Raw genomic sequence first — 13,691 nt, 5'->3', positions numbered from 1 at the left:
GCAATGGCCTTATGAGTGTCCAATAACTCCAAACAGTGTTGCAGGAGACATACTTGCATGCAAACTCCGTGAAGGAGAAGCTGTGTGTGCAAGTATGTGTGTGCGAGCAGTGTTTCTCAAGCTTTTTATTTATTTATTTCAATGACCCCCAGTTTGCAGTCTGCATTAATGGCCTACTGGCCCCCATTTGACACAATATTTGTAAATATGGGACTCCAATATACAACCCCCAGTGTGTGCGTGCGACTGTGCGTGTGTTTGGAGATGTTGAGGTCGCATTCGGTCTTTGTGAGACAAGAGATGTGGAACTAGTGCCCACATGTTTCCAACAGAGTCTGGTGCCAACTGATGAGAGACTGGGTTATAGTGGCAAAAAAATAAACTCCACTGTCTGCCGGTAATTCTGCAGGCCTGAAGTCTGAGCCAGGCCGAAGGCTTTGTGGAAACCATTGGAAGTAAAGAATCCAAAAACAAAGGGCGTGTGTGTATTCCATAGGCACAAACCTCAAAAGTACAGGACTCGGACAATAAAACGTATGGGTCAAAGAGAAAGCAGCCGAGTCTAAAATGTTTGAAATAGCACAAAGTCTGAGCGCAAGCTTGAGAAAGGCTTTCTCGCAGGGTAGCTGGCTGTGAGAAAGAAAGGCTGTGTTTTGGGTTCTTTATGTTGTTCTGCCCTCTTCCATCTGCTGCTCCATCAATACAAAAGGAAATACAGCGGCAAGAACACAAGAACCCATATTGCTTAGTGGAGAGGCAACACTGTCTCGAAAACTACATCGCAAACACGGACCGAAGGCAACACATCCTGCCTCCCAACACATCACTGTTTACCGAAAAGATGATCCGCACGCGCAGAATACGGACGCACCATCAATTCATGACACCTCGTCATCTTCTCATCATGAATATTCCTGAAACAGGCTCTTCTCTCATCTGTGGGAGATTCCTTTCACTGGCACAGCCAAGGACCCCCTTTCTCTTATTCACAGTCCACGTTAAATCCACCCATTCACTGCCTGTAGGCCCTGATCTCCACATGAAATGATACCCCTCTTTCTCCTCCACTCTCGTGCCTTTAAGCACCCATATGCCAGGCAGCGAGGAGGCTGGGAAAGCCCATAATTGATCAGTGAGTATAGACTGAAAAAGTGTGACCATGGGTCAGCCCCCCACGAAGAACGCAAGAGTGGCTTAATACGCAAATTTATTGAGAAATGTAATGGAAATTACACTGATTTACTGAGAAATGTAATGGAAGTTGTACAGAGCAAACACAGGGAAGTTTGTTGATATATAAATAGTCTACTGTAAGTGTTGGACGGTAAGGAAACTTCAAAGAGATGCTGTATTACAAGTACCCTCAATGCAACGTTCCACTGTCTATTATTACAGTTGCATCAGTCTGTAAGATTTCCAACTAAATAATTTACATTATAATAATCAAATGAAGTTGAAACTGAACATAAAATTATAAAAAGTTATAAAGACACAGTATAAGGTAAATCTTTTGAAAATGATTGCCTTTAATCAAAGCAGCATTACAGGTCATGTGCAATAGTTTAATGGTGTTAATTGGTATGATTTCAGTTAAGCAATCAATACACATTTAGTTCATACTGATTCACATTTCTATGCAAAGAGGGAACATTTTACCATTTTCTTTAAATATTATTTTCACTGGGAATATGGTTTGTTGGAACATTCCCTTTCTTATCCGCACACGCGCACACGCACGCGCACACGCAAACACACACACACACACACACACACACACACACCAGTTTAGATTTTTTGTTCTCTTCCACGGGAAGAAGCTCAGTCATTAGAATGCTAGGCCCGTTCTAATAGACACGTACAAGAATAATGCCTTATTTATACACCATTGCACGATGCCGTCGCTGGTCCACAACAGAGCCTGAGGTGTTCTTTTATCAAACATAATTTTAATCGTGCGACGCTCGTCGTGCAAAATGCCTTATGAATCAAGATTAAAATGGAACGTTTTCAGTTGCTGGAAACTATAAACAGTACCAGTCATGTTAAAAAACAACAACAAAGAAATACAAAAAGATACAATTCCATCCTGCAGATAAAAACATATTTGTTTTGCTCCCATATCATCCTGAACAAGAGAACCTTCCCTTTCCTTTCTTGAAATATTTTTTTTAGCAGCAGTAATTAAGACACTGTGAAACACTGTTAGTGGAATACTGGTCAAACCTGTTTAGACTTTAAAAGCCTGACCACTTTGAACCTGGTCAAACTCGTTCAGACTTTCAAGTCCAATACTACTTAAAAATGTTTGCCATCGTATGGTGGTGTTGACCACCATACGATAAAGTCTAAAATTGGGATTAAGTGGTTAAACAGTTCATCAATCCCTCACAGTGTTCATTTTGAGGTTAGTCTAACAATAATAAAGTTATGACACAAATACTTCAAACACTTATTACAATCATTATGCCCGGGTCTGCTGGCATCACAATGTCAGGATCTGTTCCAAGGTCTAATTAATGCCTTGTTGCTTAATGGAAAAGTCTGATAGTCATCTGAAAAAAGTGTAGAGTGACAGTGTCGTTTGACGAAGTATAAAGTGGCTCAGACAGCAAAACCTGCATGTTGTTCTTGTGGTCACAAAGTGAAATCACTCGAGGACATACATTTTCTTTCACAATGACATACAGTGAATGTTGAAAGTATAGAGTTTTCATTTGTCAAATACCATTTACATACAAGCACAAGGTGCAGAAAGATATTGTTTTCCACAAACCTTCACGCAGAGTGTGAACACAGCCAAGCAATTCAAGTTTCAGTAGTGTGATGCTAGTATCTTTAAGATCTAGTTCGTTGATACGAACGAAGTGATCGTGTTGTGACTTGAACACTGCCGCTTATGAATTGCATCATGGGAAATTAAGTACAGTAATTCAGCAAATGGAAACTCAGAAAACTGAAGACAGTTTTGCAGTTATCCACGTAGAATAAATATCGAGCTTTGTTTAAGGCCATGACTGGTCAAAGTTCTTATTTGGTGCTTGGGGTCTGGCTGGCTCATGGTCCCAGGAACATCTACGCAAGATCACGTTACTAGTCTCATCTGAAGTTAGTTGACAACGTCACATTTTGTTAGAGTCCCTGTGCTGATGGCTCCGCATTATGATGTTGGTAGACAATGTTTACATTCGGTTAAATGTGGTCAGTTCTGTGGCTCTACGAGCAGCCTTGTCTGCTCTGGGGTCACATGGGGACGGTAACATTGGTGTGGGGTGTGCTGGCGTAGGTGACAGTGGAAGGTTTGGGTGGCCAGTCCGGGTCATCCTGCAGCTCCAGGGCCAGTTGCCTGTAGTGTGTCCTTGGGGCTTTGGTTCTCTGGCAGAACAGCCAGGACAAGAAGGTTGAGCCCCAGCGATCATTAGCTGACTGGGAAGATGAGAGATGATCGAATATCAATTCAATTACATTTTCTGTGATTATCGGCAAAGTTCTCTGCATTATTTTCCACTTTTTGGTGTGGAAAGGACGGATGAACGAATTAAAGTTATGATTAAGTCATTATTGTTTACTGTACTGTACTGGTGACTTAAAATTATTTGGATGTGCCATATTTAAATGTATGGTAACAACTGAAGGTGGGGCATTCTTTTAATTCTGCAAATAATATAAAGAAATAAAAATATAGTTCTAATGGCAGCACAATGCCAAAAACAGCCTAAAACGTTCTTCTTGTACAGTACATGTACATGACAAGTTTCAGTATTCAAAATGACTGCAACATGATGACTAATATATATAAAGATAATGATAATGTATGTTATACAGTATGATTAGATGGTCGAACAAGATTACTTACAAAGCCATCATACTACGGGGTATATAGGCTCAATGACTAATGATTAAATGGCATCATTGTGTACAGTTTCTTTATAACAGATTACTTCTAAGGATCAATATATTTAAAGGAGCATTCAGTGATTTCGGGGATTTTGAAAACCCCCCGGTCCGCCCCGGTAACAAGATGTGCACATGCACGCTCTACAGTGGGGGGACGCGCAACAGGCCTCCAGCACGTGCACCAAGGCCCACCCCCGCTCGATCATGATTGGTGGAAGGCCTCTCTATTCTGATTGGATGAAGGCTGGGCCACCTAGCCAAAAACGAAACCAACGTTTTTTTGACTCCCAGGGGTTAACTGGGGACAGGGAGGAACTCCTTATATGGTCAGCACACTCTATAGTAGGAAGGATTATCACAAAAAAAAAAAAAAAAAAAAGTGATATTTGAATTAAGTGAAATCACTGAATATACCTTTAACTGTTATTATTGATGTCAAAGGAACAATATGCATAAATGAATATACAGTAGAATATACTGCATTTACAAATACTGCAAATACTTCCAGAGATAACATGCATGAGGAAAGAATGTAGTGTAGGCATTTCCCGACCTGATGAGGTGTGTCAGGAGTGCCCCTCCCGGCACCCTGCTTGTCTCGGCTGAACACTAGCCTCCATAAGATGATATCAAGGACCAACGTCTGATTTCAGCACAAGTCAAGAGAGAGAAGATGGCGGTCAATCATAAAACAGCAGCAGATGATTGGATTGCAAACAGACATGAACCACCACCGGCCAGAAACAAACAGAAAATCATAAAAATAAAACACAAAATTCCACATCAAACTAGTTCGGTTTGATTGGCTATTGAAAGGTGATTCATTGGCACTGATTGATTAGATATGATCACATTCTGTAAATAAATGAAAGATTAACTATTGATTGATTGTAAACAACATAAACCTCACAAGGATGTTGCTTGCCAAAAATAACTGTTCTACAAGCTAACAATATGTTGCGCTGCAACGTGTTGTTAGCTTGTAGATCAGGACTTCAATGTGGAAATTAGGCTTAAAGCATACCTCAAACATGAAGGACACGACCGCATTCACTATGACAATGATGACCATCGTGACACGCCAGTCATGGGGAACACAGACGATCTGAGGGGAGGCAGAGCAGTGGGTTGAGGAGGGGATGATGGCACCAGCAATGTCACACTGTTCACTTCTTGTGATTTTTCTCACAGACATCAACGTATTCACTGGTAGTGTGGGGGATATCTCAGATTCAAAGATTATACTGCTACTGTTGAAATGAAATGAAATTAAATCTATATTTACCCAGGGTATCTGGGCTAAGCTCAAGAACTTGTTTCCAGCCAGGCCCTGCTCATAGAACACATTTCATCGTAGTGGTTGATGCCTTGTTCAAGGGCATTTCAGCGGTGGTAATTTTAACGTGTCGGACGGCTGGTTCGAACTGGGAACCTTCCGGTATCTAGACCGCGCCGCTATCCGTTCGGCCACCGCTGCCACGTTGCAATGTTTGGGGTTGTTCCACAACAACCACATAAGTTATAGTAAACTGAACAAAGGAACGTATGAGTGCAATGCAGTGCCAGTTTACCTCCAGGAAGTTGTCGATAGCAGGGACAGGAAACAGCATGATGAGGAACAGAAAGACGTAGAGACACAGACAAGTCAGCATAAATGGCCCTTGTGAAATGAGGGGAAAAAAGAAAAAGGAAAAAAGGTGGTACTACTGCTATCTTTCCATTTATATATAACAGTAGATCACTGGTTCTCAACGTGGGGTCCCGGGAAATCAGGGTCTGTGGTATATCAAACTGGGGCGTTCAGAAAGCCAGCAGTGTGCAGTCGGTGTTATCTTCGTAAGGACTTACAGTTCTTATAGCTTGGCTCTCGGAAGGGCTTCCCCTTGGAGAAGATAATGGCCACGGCCAAATACTGGAAGGAGGAGACGTAGAACAGAGTGGTGTTCTCGTAGTTCCTGATGTTCTTGTGGTCAACGGGGGAGGTCACGTTGATGTGGTGGTGGGACAGGCCAGTGTGAGAGACGTTACAAGCACTGTGTTTGAAAGAGAAAAAGTTAGAGGGGGGGTGGGGGGGGTGGAGAGAGACAGAGAGAGGAGGGAGGGAGAGAGAGGAGGGGGGGTGGAGAGAGACAGAGAGAGGGAGGGATAAAGAGAGACCGAGAGAGGAGGGAGGGAGAGTGAGGGGGGGGGGGGGGGGGGGATGGATATGTAAGTGGAATGACCACCACGCACGTTTAATTTAGCAAGAAATACAAAACTGACTGAAAATATCACAATAAACATCACTCACTCTGACTGGGGCGTCCATATCTCATACCAGCTCTGGCGTCGGACCAGGAGGTAAGCCAGAACCTGGAAGACCAGACAGGTGATGATCTGGGTCAGAACTGAGAAGAGGAGCGGTCCGGAGATCAGACTGGACGGAGGCGGGCGACGCACCAGCTCCTTCCAGGCTGGGTTCAGACTCACTAAACACACAGATAAACAGTTGCTATATTGAATATTGACTGAATAACTGGTTTCTTTCAAAAACTAGACTTAGAGGATACTCTACCACCATTATCCCATTTTCTCCCCTGTAGCTATTTGTAGTTGTTGATGACATTCATGTGTTATAATGCTCTGTTGATGAATTGTATATATAGCCTTTACTGTACCTCTGTGCTGTTTTTGTTATTTGTTGTGCCTAACAATGTATTCAATCGTTCAATCAATCAATCTATATTAACCACATGAACCCTAGCGTCCCTATTTCATGTCACAATAGCCTAACATACGACAAAAACTGGCAAACATTCAGCAAAAATAGCAGATCTACCATTCACCCGGAAAATACATTTTGTAAAGACGATCATCGGTTCTTTAGTCATGGGCCGTTGAATATAGCTTGTTTTGACCAAAAACGCAATCTGGGAAAAGAATCTGAGATAAATGTATTTTTCAATTTTTGGGGGGATTCTGTTGCAAGTGGTCCCTGAGGACTGAACTCAAGTGCCATAGATAATAGTTTGTCAGGCCCAGGAAAGGTGTCCACACTCACTTGTAAAGGCAATGATGAGAACGATGGCAAGGTCGATGAAAAGGAACTGGAAATCTCCCAAGTTGCTCAGCATCTGTGGCAGTAGCAGACATTTAAACAACAGTGTGTGCATGCATTGTGATTCAATGTAGAGACGTTGTTTTTTTGTTACTATTATTTTGACACCCTTAACCACTTAAACCCCAGCTTGGTCATAGCTGAGTGGGTAGAGAGGCTGTCTGGGAACCATAAGGTCATCGCTTTGCCCCAAAGTGTCCCTGAGCAAGAGACTAAACCCCTTACTGCCACTAGAATGGTAGCCACTGCTCCTAATAGTTAGAATGCAAAGTGCAAATGTACTGTAGCAAATACTCCATAAAACATATAATAGTATAATATAGTTATTATACTATCAGTGACAGTAAAATAAAATAACTAAGGAAATTGGGCTACCATTGATACCATTGGTGCCTGAAGATCTGATTGAGAGGTGCCTGTTAATCCTGTTAGCTGATTAATTAGAACATGGGTTGGGGAGCATCTTGGGTGGATTGCTATAATACTGTGGTTGGTTGATAAATGGAAGGGTGGAGTCTGCAGAGTATATAAGGGAAACAGCTCAGTAGGAGTGCAGGCTGCCATGGGGAGAGGTTGACCCTTTGCCTCTCGGTTGATTTAAGATGTTTGTTTGGTTTTTGAGTTTTATTTTATTCAATTGCACATTTTCTTTAGTCTTTGCCAGGATCAAATTAAAAACGTCACATTTTCTTCTGCAAGCTTGCCTCCTGGTCCATTTCTGGGTTTTTTGCCAAGCTACACTCCCACTTTGTGACACAGTCTACACAGACATTATGCTCCTGTGCTAGTTACACATAACCTGACTCCGCCAGATTGCAGCAGTATTGAGTTCACAAATTCCCTCCTCCTACCTCAATCTGGTCTCTCTCAAGCAGAAACGATGAACCCAAACCAGCGTGGAAAAAATCTGATATCTCCATAATAATTTCGAGTTGTAGTCTTGTTAGGTTGTGTTTACATGTGCGCTGTGGCGCAGCTTCAATACGTCATCAGTCTCGCCTTAATCTCGCCTCTAGCTGCCGTTGATCAGTCCGAAATCGGCTGGTTTGGGGTACATCCTCTCTGCCTGAGAGATTCCAGATAAGGGCAGGAGGAGGAACTCACTACTGCCACCATCTGGCGGAGTCAGGTTAAGTTACACATGTAGGGGGCGCGCCCACTGACCAAGTGGTCCAGGCACATATAGGCTTTGGCCTGACAGCGCGTCGCGTGTTCGAGTCCCGTTCATGACGACCTTTGCTGCATGTCTCTCCCCTTCTCCCCCCCCCCTCTTTCCTGTCAATCTTCACTTGATACTATCAATAAAGGCAGAAAAGCCAAAAAACTAATAAAAAGTTACACATGTAGTCACAAAATACTGTATCTCACACATACTGTACTATGACATCGCCTACAAATAACTCTCAAACTCATTGTACCAAATATGTGTTGAGTGAAAGGGCATGTCTTACTTACAGAGTAGAGCAGCGTCACACTGAGGTACTGGATAATACTGTAGAGAGCCATGAACTTGAACACGCAGAATGATGTGATGAGAGCCGCTCGACCCTCCCTGGACACACAAGTTTGTTACTGTGTGTGTACATCATCGTACAGTGGGCAGAGAAGCTTAACAGAGTTCACAAAAGGATGAGTTAACTAGGCTTTAGGTGGAAATCCTGTTATACTACCATGGTTATTATACCACTATCAACCAAACACATTGGGTGATTTGAGCGATCCATTATCCACTGCACTGAGCTACCTGATGAGGTTGGGGACACAGGAGATGTTTGAGGTGGTGGAGGTGAAGGGTGAGGCCACCGATGCCTCAAGCTCTGATAGAGAGATTCCACTGTGGGCTCTCTTCAGGGCCTAAGAGGAGGGAGAGACACACAGAATGACAGAGAGACAGTAGAGAGATAGCGAGACAGAGAGAAAGACAAAGAGAGAGGGAGAGACAGACAGACATACAGAGGTGCAGGGACAAAAACAGAGGTTAAACAAAGCCTATATATATATACATATAATATAATATAATATAATATAATATAATATAATATAATATAATATATATATGTCACCATCTAGGATAGACTACGATGTATATGAGGGATGTAATAATGTTTATATAGATAATTATTACAAGGCAATCGATACTTACGCCACAGTCGTTAGCACCATCACCACACATTCCAACAGTGTAGCTAAAATGTGAAGAAAGTGGGTCAAACATTTAATATACAATCTACAATCAAATTACATAATCCGTAAAACAATATTTTCACACTTAAAACAACACATAGATAACATTATTTAACCGCTTTCATCCTGGCATTCCTATTAGGCCTATACATTTTTTTTAAATGTCAAAAGTTAGTAAAATAGCCAATAGGCCTATAGCCTATCTACAAGCTCTCAGCAATTTTCATGACAATTTGTACAATCTTCAAAACCATCAAGATGCTGAGAGACTCACTCCACATTCTGCAGGATCTCCACCAGTTGAGTCTTCTGGTCCGGAGCCATGCGGGCAAACACTGTGGCTCTCAGCACCAGCTGCACCGCCCCCATGTGGACAGAATCACAACAACAAGATACCATAATATCCTGTTTAGGAATACTAGATCAGAAGACAAACTCACCACTTCAGTATGTGACTATCGAGGAAATAAATGCATTGTATACATTATGGTAGTGTTGGAATGTCATACACGCTGAGGAAGGCTGGACGCAGAAACGCGTCCGTGTTTGCTGTGTCTGTCCGTGTGCATATTTACTGTGAATCTTCGTGAGCCATGCACGCAGTAAACTGCATATACTGTAACTGTATACAGATTGATATTGCTCGTTTTTTATTTTCTGTTGCATTATGAGAGCCATCTCCAAAAAATAAACCTTTCCTTATGCTATAGTATAAGTAAATGTAGCTAAGTAAATGTATTTAGTTATTTACCAATATACTTATTTTTCGAAGGCAAGGTTTCCACGTCGATCTTTGAATTTCAGTGGCCAGTCTATGACATCCATATAAAAAATATGTAGCTCCAACGGTTTAGAAGATAGAGCCATGTTTGAAGTAGCGGTCATTTTTAAAAGGGCGTGGTCATTTTTGGGTATTTCGCCCCCGGATAGAGAATTGTTCAAAGTTCCCAAGTTGTTCGCGGGGGTCATATTAGTCAAGAACAGTTGCGATATTCTCTCCTAAATTAAGTGCATACATATCTTAGCCATGTCCTAGACTAATATTCTCATGTCAGTCATCTCCATATTTTGTGCAAAGTTTCAGCCCAATCTGACCTCCTTTGACTTCCAGTATAAAATCTAAGTTTTATAAAGTTTAATATTTCAAAAGGTATACAACATTATGATAAAATACGCACGCACTCAGAGCATGCCATGTTGTAGGAGTGTTGCTGTAAAAAATATACAGACAAAACTAGGGATGTCCCGATACCCTTTTTTCGTTTCCGATCCGATTCCGATCCAACAATTTATGTGTTAGCCGATACCGATACCGATACCAGTGCTTTTTAAAAAAAAAGTGTAAAGTACATGTACTCATGTTGGTTGCGTTATCACGTAGAATAACGTGAAGTTTAGCCCTGGTGATGTTCCACTTTGCATGCATGCAAGCACACACACACACACACACACACACACACACACACACACACACACACACACACACACACACTATGCATATTATATATATGCTTATTATATTTTAATAATCTTCTCTTTATTTTAACCAACCAAGGCATCCCTTTGCACTACATTTTACTAGGGCCTTATACAGTACGTACCTTGACAGAGGGAACTGTTAATTGTGTACCGTCACTTTAAATGCGTAATGTATACATCATCGTACGTTGGTGTCACGCACCAAAAATAGCCAGTCTACAAGCTCACACCGCGTCTGGTTGCACTGCGTTGTGAGCTTGTAGCTCTGCCTTTTCAGCAACGATAGATTGAGAAGTTGCATGCACTGATGCACATTGGAATACGTTTGATTGATTGATTGATTGAAGAATTTATTAACAGTTTGCAGAATTACAGTACATTTCAAGCACAAACTCAATACAAAGGCTGTTAACTGTGAGTGGACGACCCAATTAAGCATTACACTTGTTTCCAACAGGGTCCACCATGTTCAAATCATCAAAACATTTAGAGACGTACAAATAGACACTTCTATAGACAGAACAGGAATTCATCAAAAAGGAGGTAAAAAGGGAAAATAAATATATACAGTGAGGGGAAAAAAGGGGGGGGGGGCGGGGGGGGGATTCAGATTTTACGGGGGCCAGTTTCGAATTGCAGCCATCCGTAGGTGCCCTTTGAGAGCGGTTTAAAGGTCACGTATTATGTGAGACTATTCAATCGATCTGCGGGAGATATTATAACTACGCTTCCTCCCCGCAAATATATAGGCTAGCAGGATATACAGGCTAGCAGCTGACGGCTCCCGTGTTGTTTCGACTCGGTGCAGACATGATGCAAAGGTATCGCATTTGGGTTTAATACAATGCATTATTGACAGATGCATTAAAATGTAACCAAACTTTTCCACCCGTTCCACCCACGGCGCAAGTTACCATGAGCGTCAGACCACCGTGGCCCAGTCAGTTTAGAGTTTATTTGTCCAGTCTAACTTCGAAGAGAGGGGGAGAAAGAAAAACAACAAAAGATCTACTTGGCAGCCCTTGAGCATGCAAATTTATGTTAGTCGCAAACTACAGCAAGTCGCCTTTGTTTTAAATTGTCCCCCATTCGCACGTCGGCAATGCCGTTCACACCTACGGCTGGAGATGCACGTTTTCAATACCGGCGGCCCCGTCTCACCGTGCTGCGCGCATTACGTGATTAAATAAAATATGGTATCGGATTGGTGCGGGGCGTACTTGCCGATTCCGATATGACCAAATAAGGGCATTCCGATACAAGTATCGGTATCGGGACATGCCTAGACAAAACCACTACCTTCTGTAGCAGTTGTGGGAAGTGCTCAGTGATGACAGCGAAGGCCTTGCCGGTGACAGCGAAGTGGTAACTCTGGTCTTGTCCGTTCCCACGGAAACCATGCTCAAGGTCCAACTCCACCGTCTGGAGGAAGAGTGGAGAGACAAAGTCACATCAACATCTGTGTGTTAAAAGACGAATGCCAGGTGGAGAAACTGTAAACTGCATGGTCATACAGTAGGTGCAGTGATGGAAGAAGCACAAAACATTTCTTAACAACAAAGGTTGAGAGGTTTATCATGACGATGCACCAGAGTGGTAAAAGCATGGTGGTAACAGAAACAAGTAGGTCTTGAAGTAAGGAATTAAGTAGTAATTGTGCAAATAAAACTGCTGTCTGAAAAGCCAAAACCATAGATGGGAAATTGAATTGGGAATGGTACACTTTTGGTGAATGTTGTGGACAGCAGTAACTCACTACAGCTGTTCAAGCTCAGAATGCCTCGCCCCCTCCCCACAAGTAGCTTCCAAGCCACTATCAAATGGGAGCGAGTGGGGCAGAGGAGTGTGTGTGTGGGGGGGGGGGACTGTGGGGGAGTGGGAGGGAGATAATGTTTTTTAACCTATCTGCATATAGTCCTCACTAATGCTTATTATAATATTGTACCATTTTTGTTTACCCCGTCTGTGTTTGTGGACAGTTCAGAAACCCGCCTACCAGTGACATCATCGATGGGGAATCCAAGCTAATATTCCAGGAAAGTTAGCATGCTATAATAATGCCATTGTTCTCACGTTAGTTCAGGGCCATGCTTGTCTACTGTAGATATTCCTACTAATGAAGCAGACGACTCATAATGACATCACAACTGTTCAGAAGCAGACAGCTCATAATGACATAATTGTCTGTGGATATTTATTTTTGAATGTCCACCGCCTTTTAACTCATTTTCTGCAAAAGAATTACATTGAACGACTTTTAAGTCCTAGATCACCTAGGACAACAGTGATTGAACAGCTATTAGTGTTATAATGCATCCAGCATCACTAGTATCATTTTTACCGGTTCTTGGCATCTCCGTCACCTGGCAACACTTTTCTTCTACATTGTGATTGTCATTCAATATTTTCCCTCCGGTCACACTAATCTTAGCGACGATCATTTGCATCGTTTATCTCGGAATTGAAGCTCAGATTGAGGTGATCATACAGAACATTGATGTTTTCGGAGCTCAATACAAAATCCCTGTGACCTCGCGGTACTCTATCAGTGCTTCTGATGAAAACTAAAGTAGCTACCGGGTGCCCCAGAAATGATTGATTGTTACTTCCGGTTCACCAAATCAGCTGGTGGCTCTTCAGAATAACGGCTTACGGCTGAAAAACGTGGCAGGGAAGCGAGTAAACTTGACCTTAAACATGGAGCAGACCAGGTCTATTTGGCTCTGTGTTGTTTCCAGCTCACCTGACTGTTCTTATCGGGAAGGTGGGCAGGGTTCTCGCTGTAACGCCAAGTGATGCTAGCAGGCTGCGTGTCTTTGGGGAGAAAAGCGTCTGCTATGATGACCCTCTCATGTGGACGAATCATCCCGCAGTCTCTCGCTACTGATATAGCTGTCAACATATTGTCTCCTAGCCAAGAAATGAAAGATGAGGACATGCAGGAGGGTGCAAAACAGGGAAAAGGGTTATTGGCGCGATTGCAAGGCGCACACACGCATGCACGTGCGCGCACACACACACACACATGCACGTGCAC

General features: G+C 42.5%; 1 protein-coding gene across 4 annotated transcripts in view; it reads right to left on the bottom strand.

Annotated features, from left to right (window-relative positions):
• Positions 1–1,525: 1,525 nt before the first annotated feature.
• The window catches only part of LOC306943213 (polyamine-transporting ATPase 13A3-like), a 37,623-nt gene continuing 25,457 nt past the window's right edge, over positions 1,526–13,691 (bottom strand). For 2 of the 4 annotated variants that reach the window (XM_079529419.1, XM_079529420.1), the window contains 13 exons: positions 13,398–13,564; positions 11,954–12,076; positions 9,450–9,580; positions 9,135–9,177; positions 8,736–8,845; positions 8,447–8,543; positions 6,935–7,007; positions 6,185–6,362; positions 5,743–5,927; positions 5,466–5,554; positions 4,919–4,999; positions 4,448–4,537; positions 1,526–3,423 (listed from right to left, as the gene is read on the bottom strand). In XM_079529419.1, the coding sequence (XP_079385545.1) occupies positions 3,241–3,423; positions 4,448–4,537; positions 4,919–4,999; positions 5,466–5,554; positions 5,743–5,927; positions 6,185–6,362; positions 6,935–7,007; positions 8,447–8,543; positions 8,736–8,845; positions 9,135–9,177; positions 9,450–9,580; positions 11,954–12,076; positions 13,398–13,564 (1,550 nt within the window). In that variant the 3' untranslated portion in view covers positions 1,526–3,240. The remainder of the gene's footprint in view (positions 3,424–4,447; positions 4,538–4,918; positions 5,000–5,465; positions 5,555–5,742; positions 5,928–6,184; positions 6,363–6,934; positions 7,008–8,446; positions 8,544–8,735; positions 8,846–9,134; positions 9,178–9,449; positions 9,581–11,953; positions 12,077–13,397; positions 13,565–13,691) is intronic. The other 2 variants (XM_079529421.1, XM_079529422.1) reach the window with 1 other exon arrangement.

The sequence above is a fragment of the Electrona antarctica genome (genome assembly GCF_951216825.1).
Source record: "Electrona antarctica genome assembly, chromosome: 19".
NCBI lineage: Eukaryota > Metazoa > Chordata > Actinopteri > Myctophiformes > Myctophidae > Electrona > Electrona antarctica.
The sequence above is the reverse complement of the archived record's forward strand: the minus strand, read 5'-3'. Positions and strand labels throughout refer to the sequence as shown.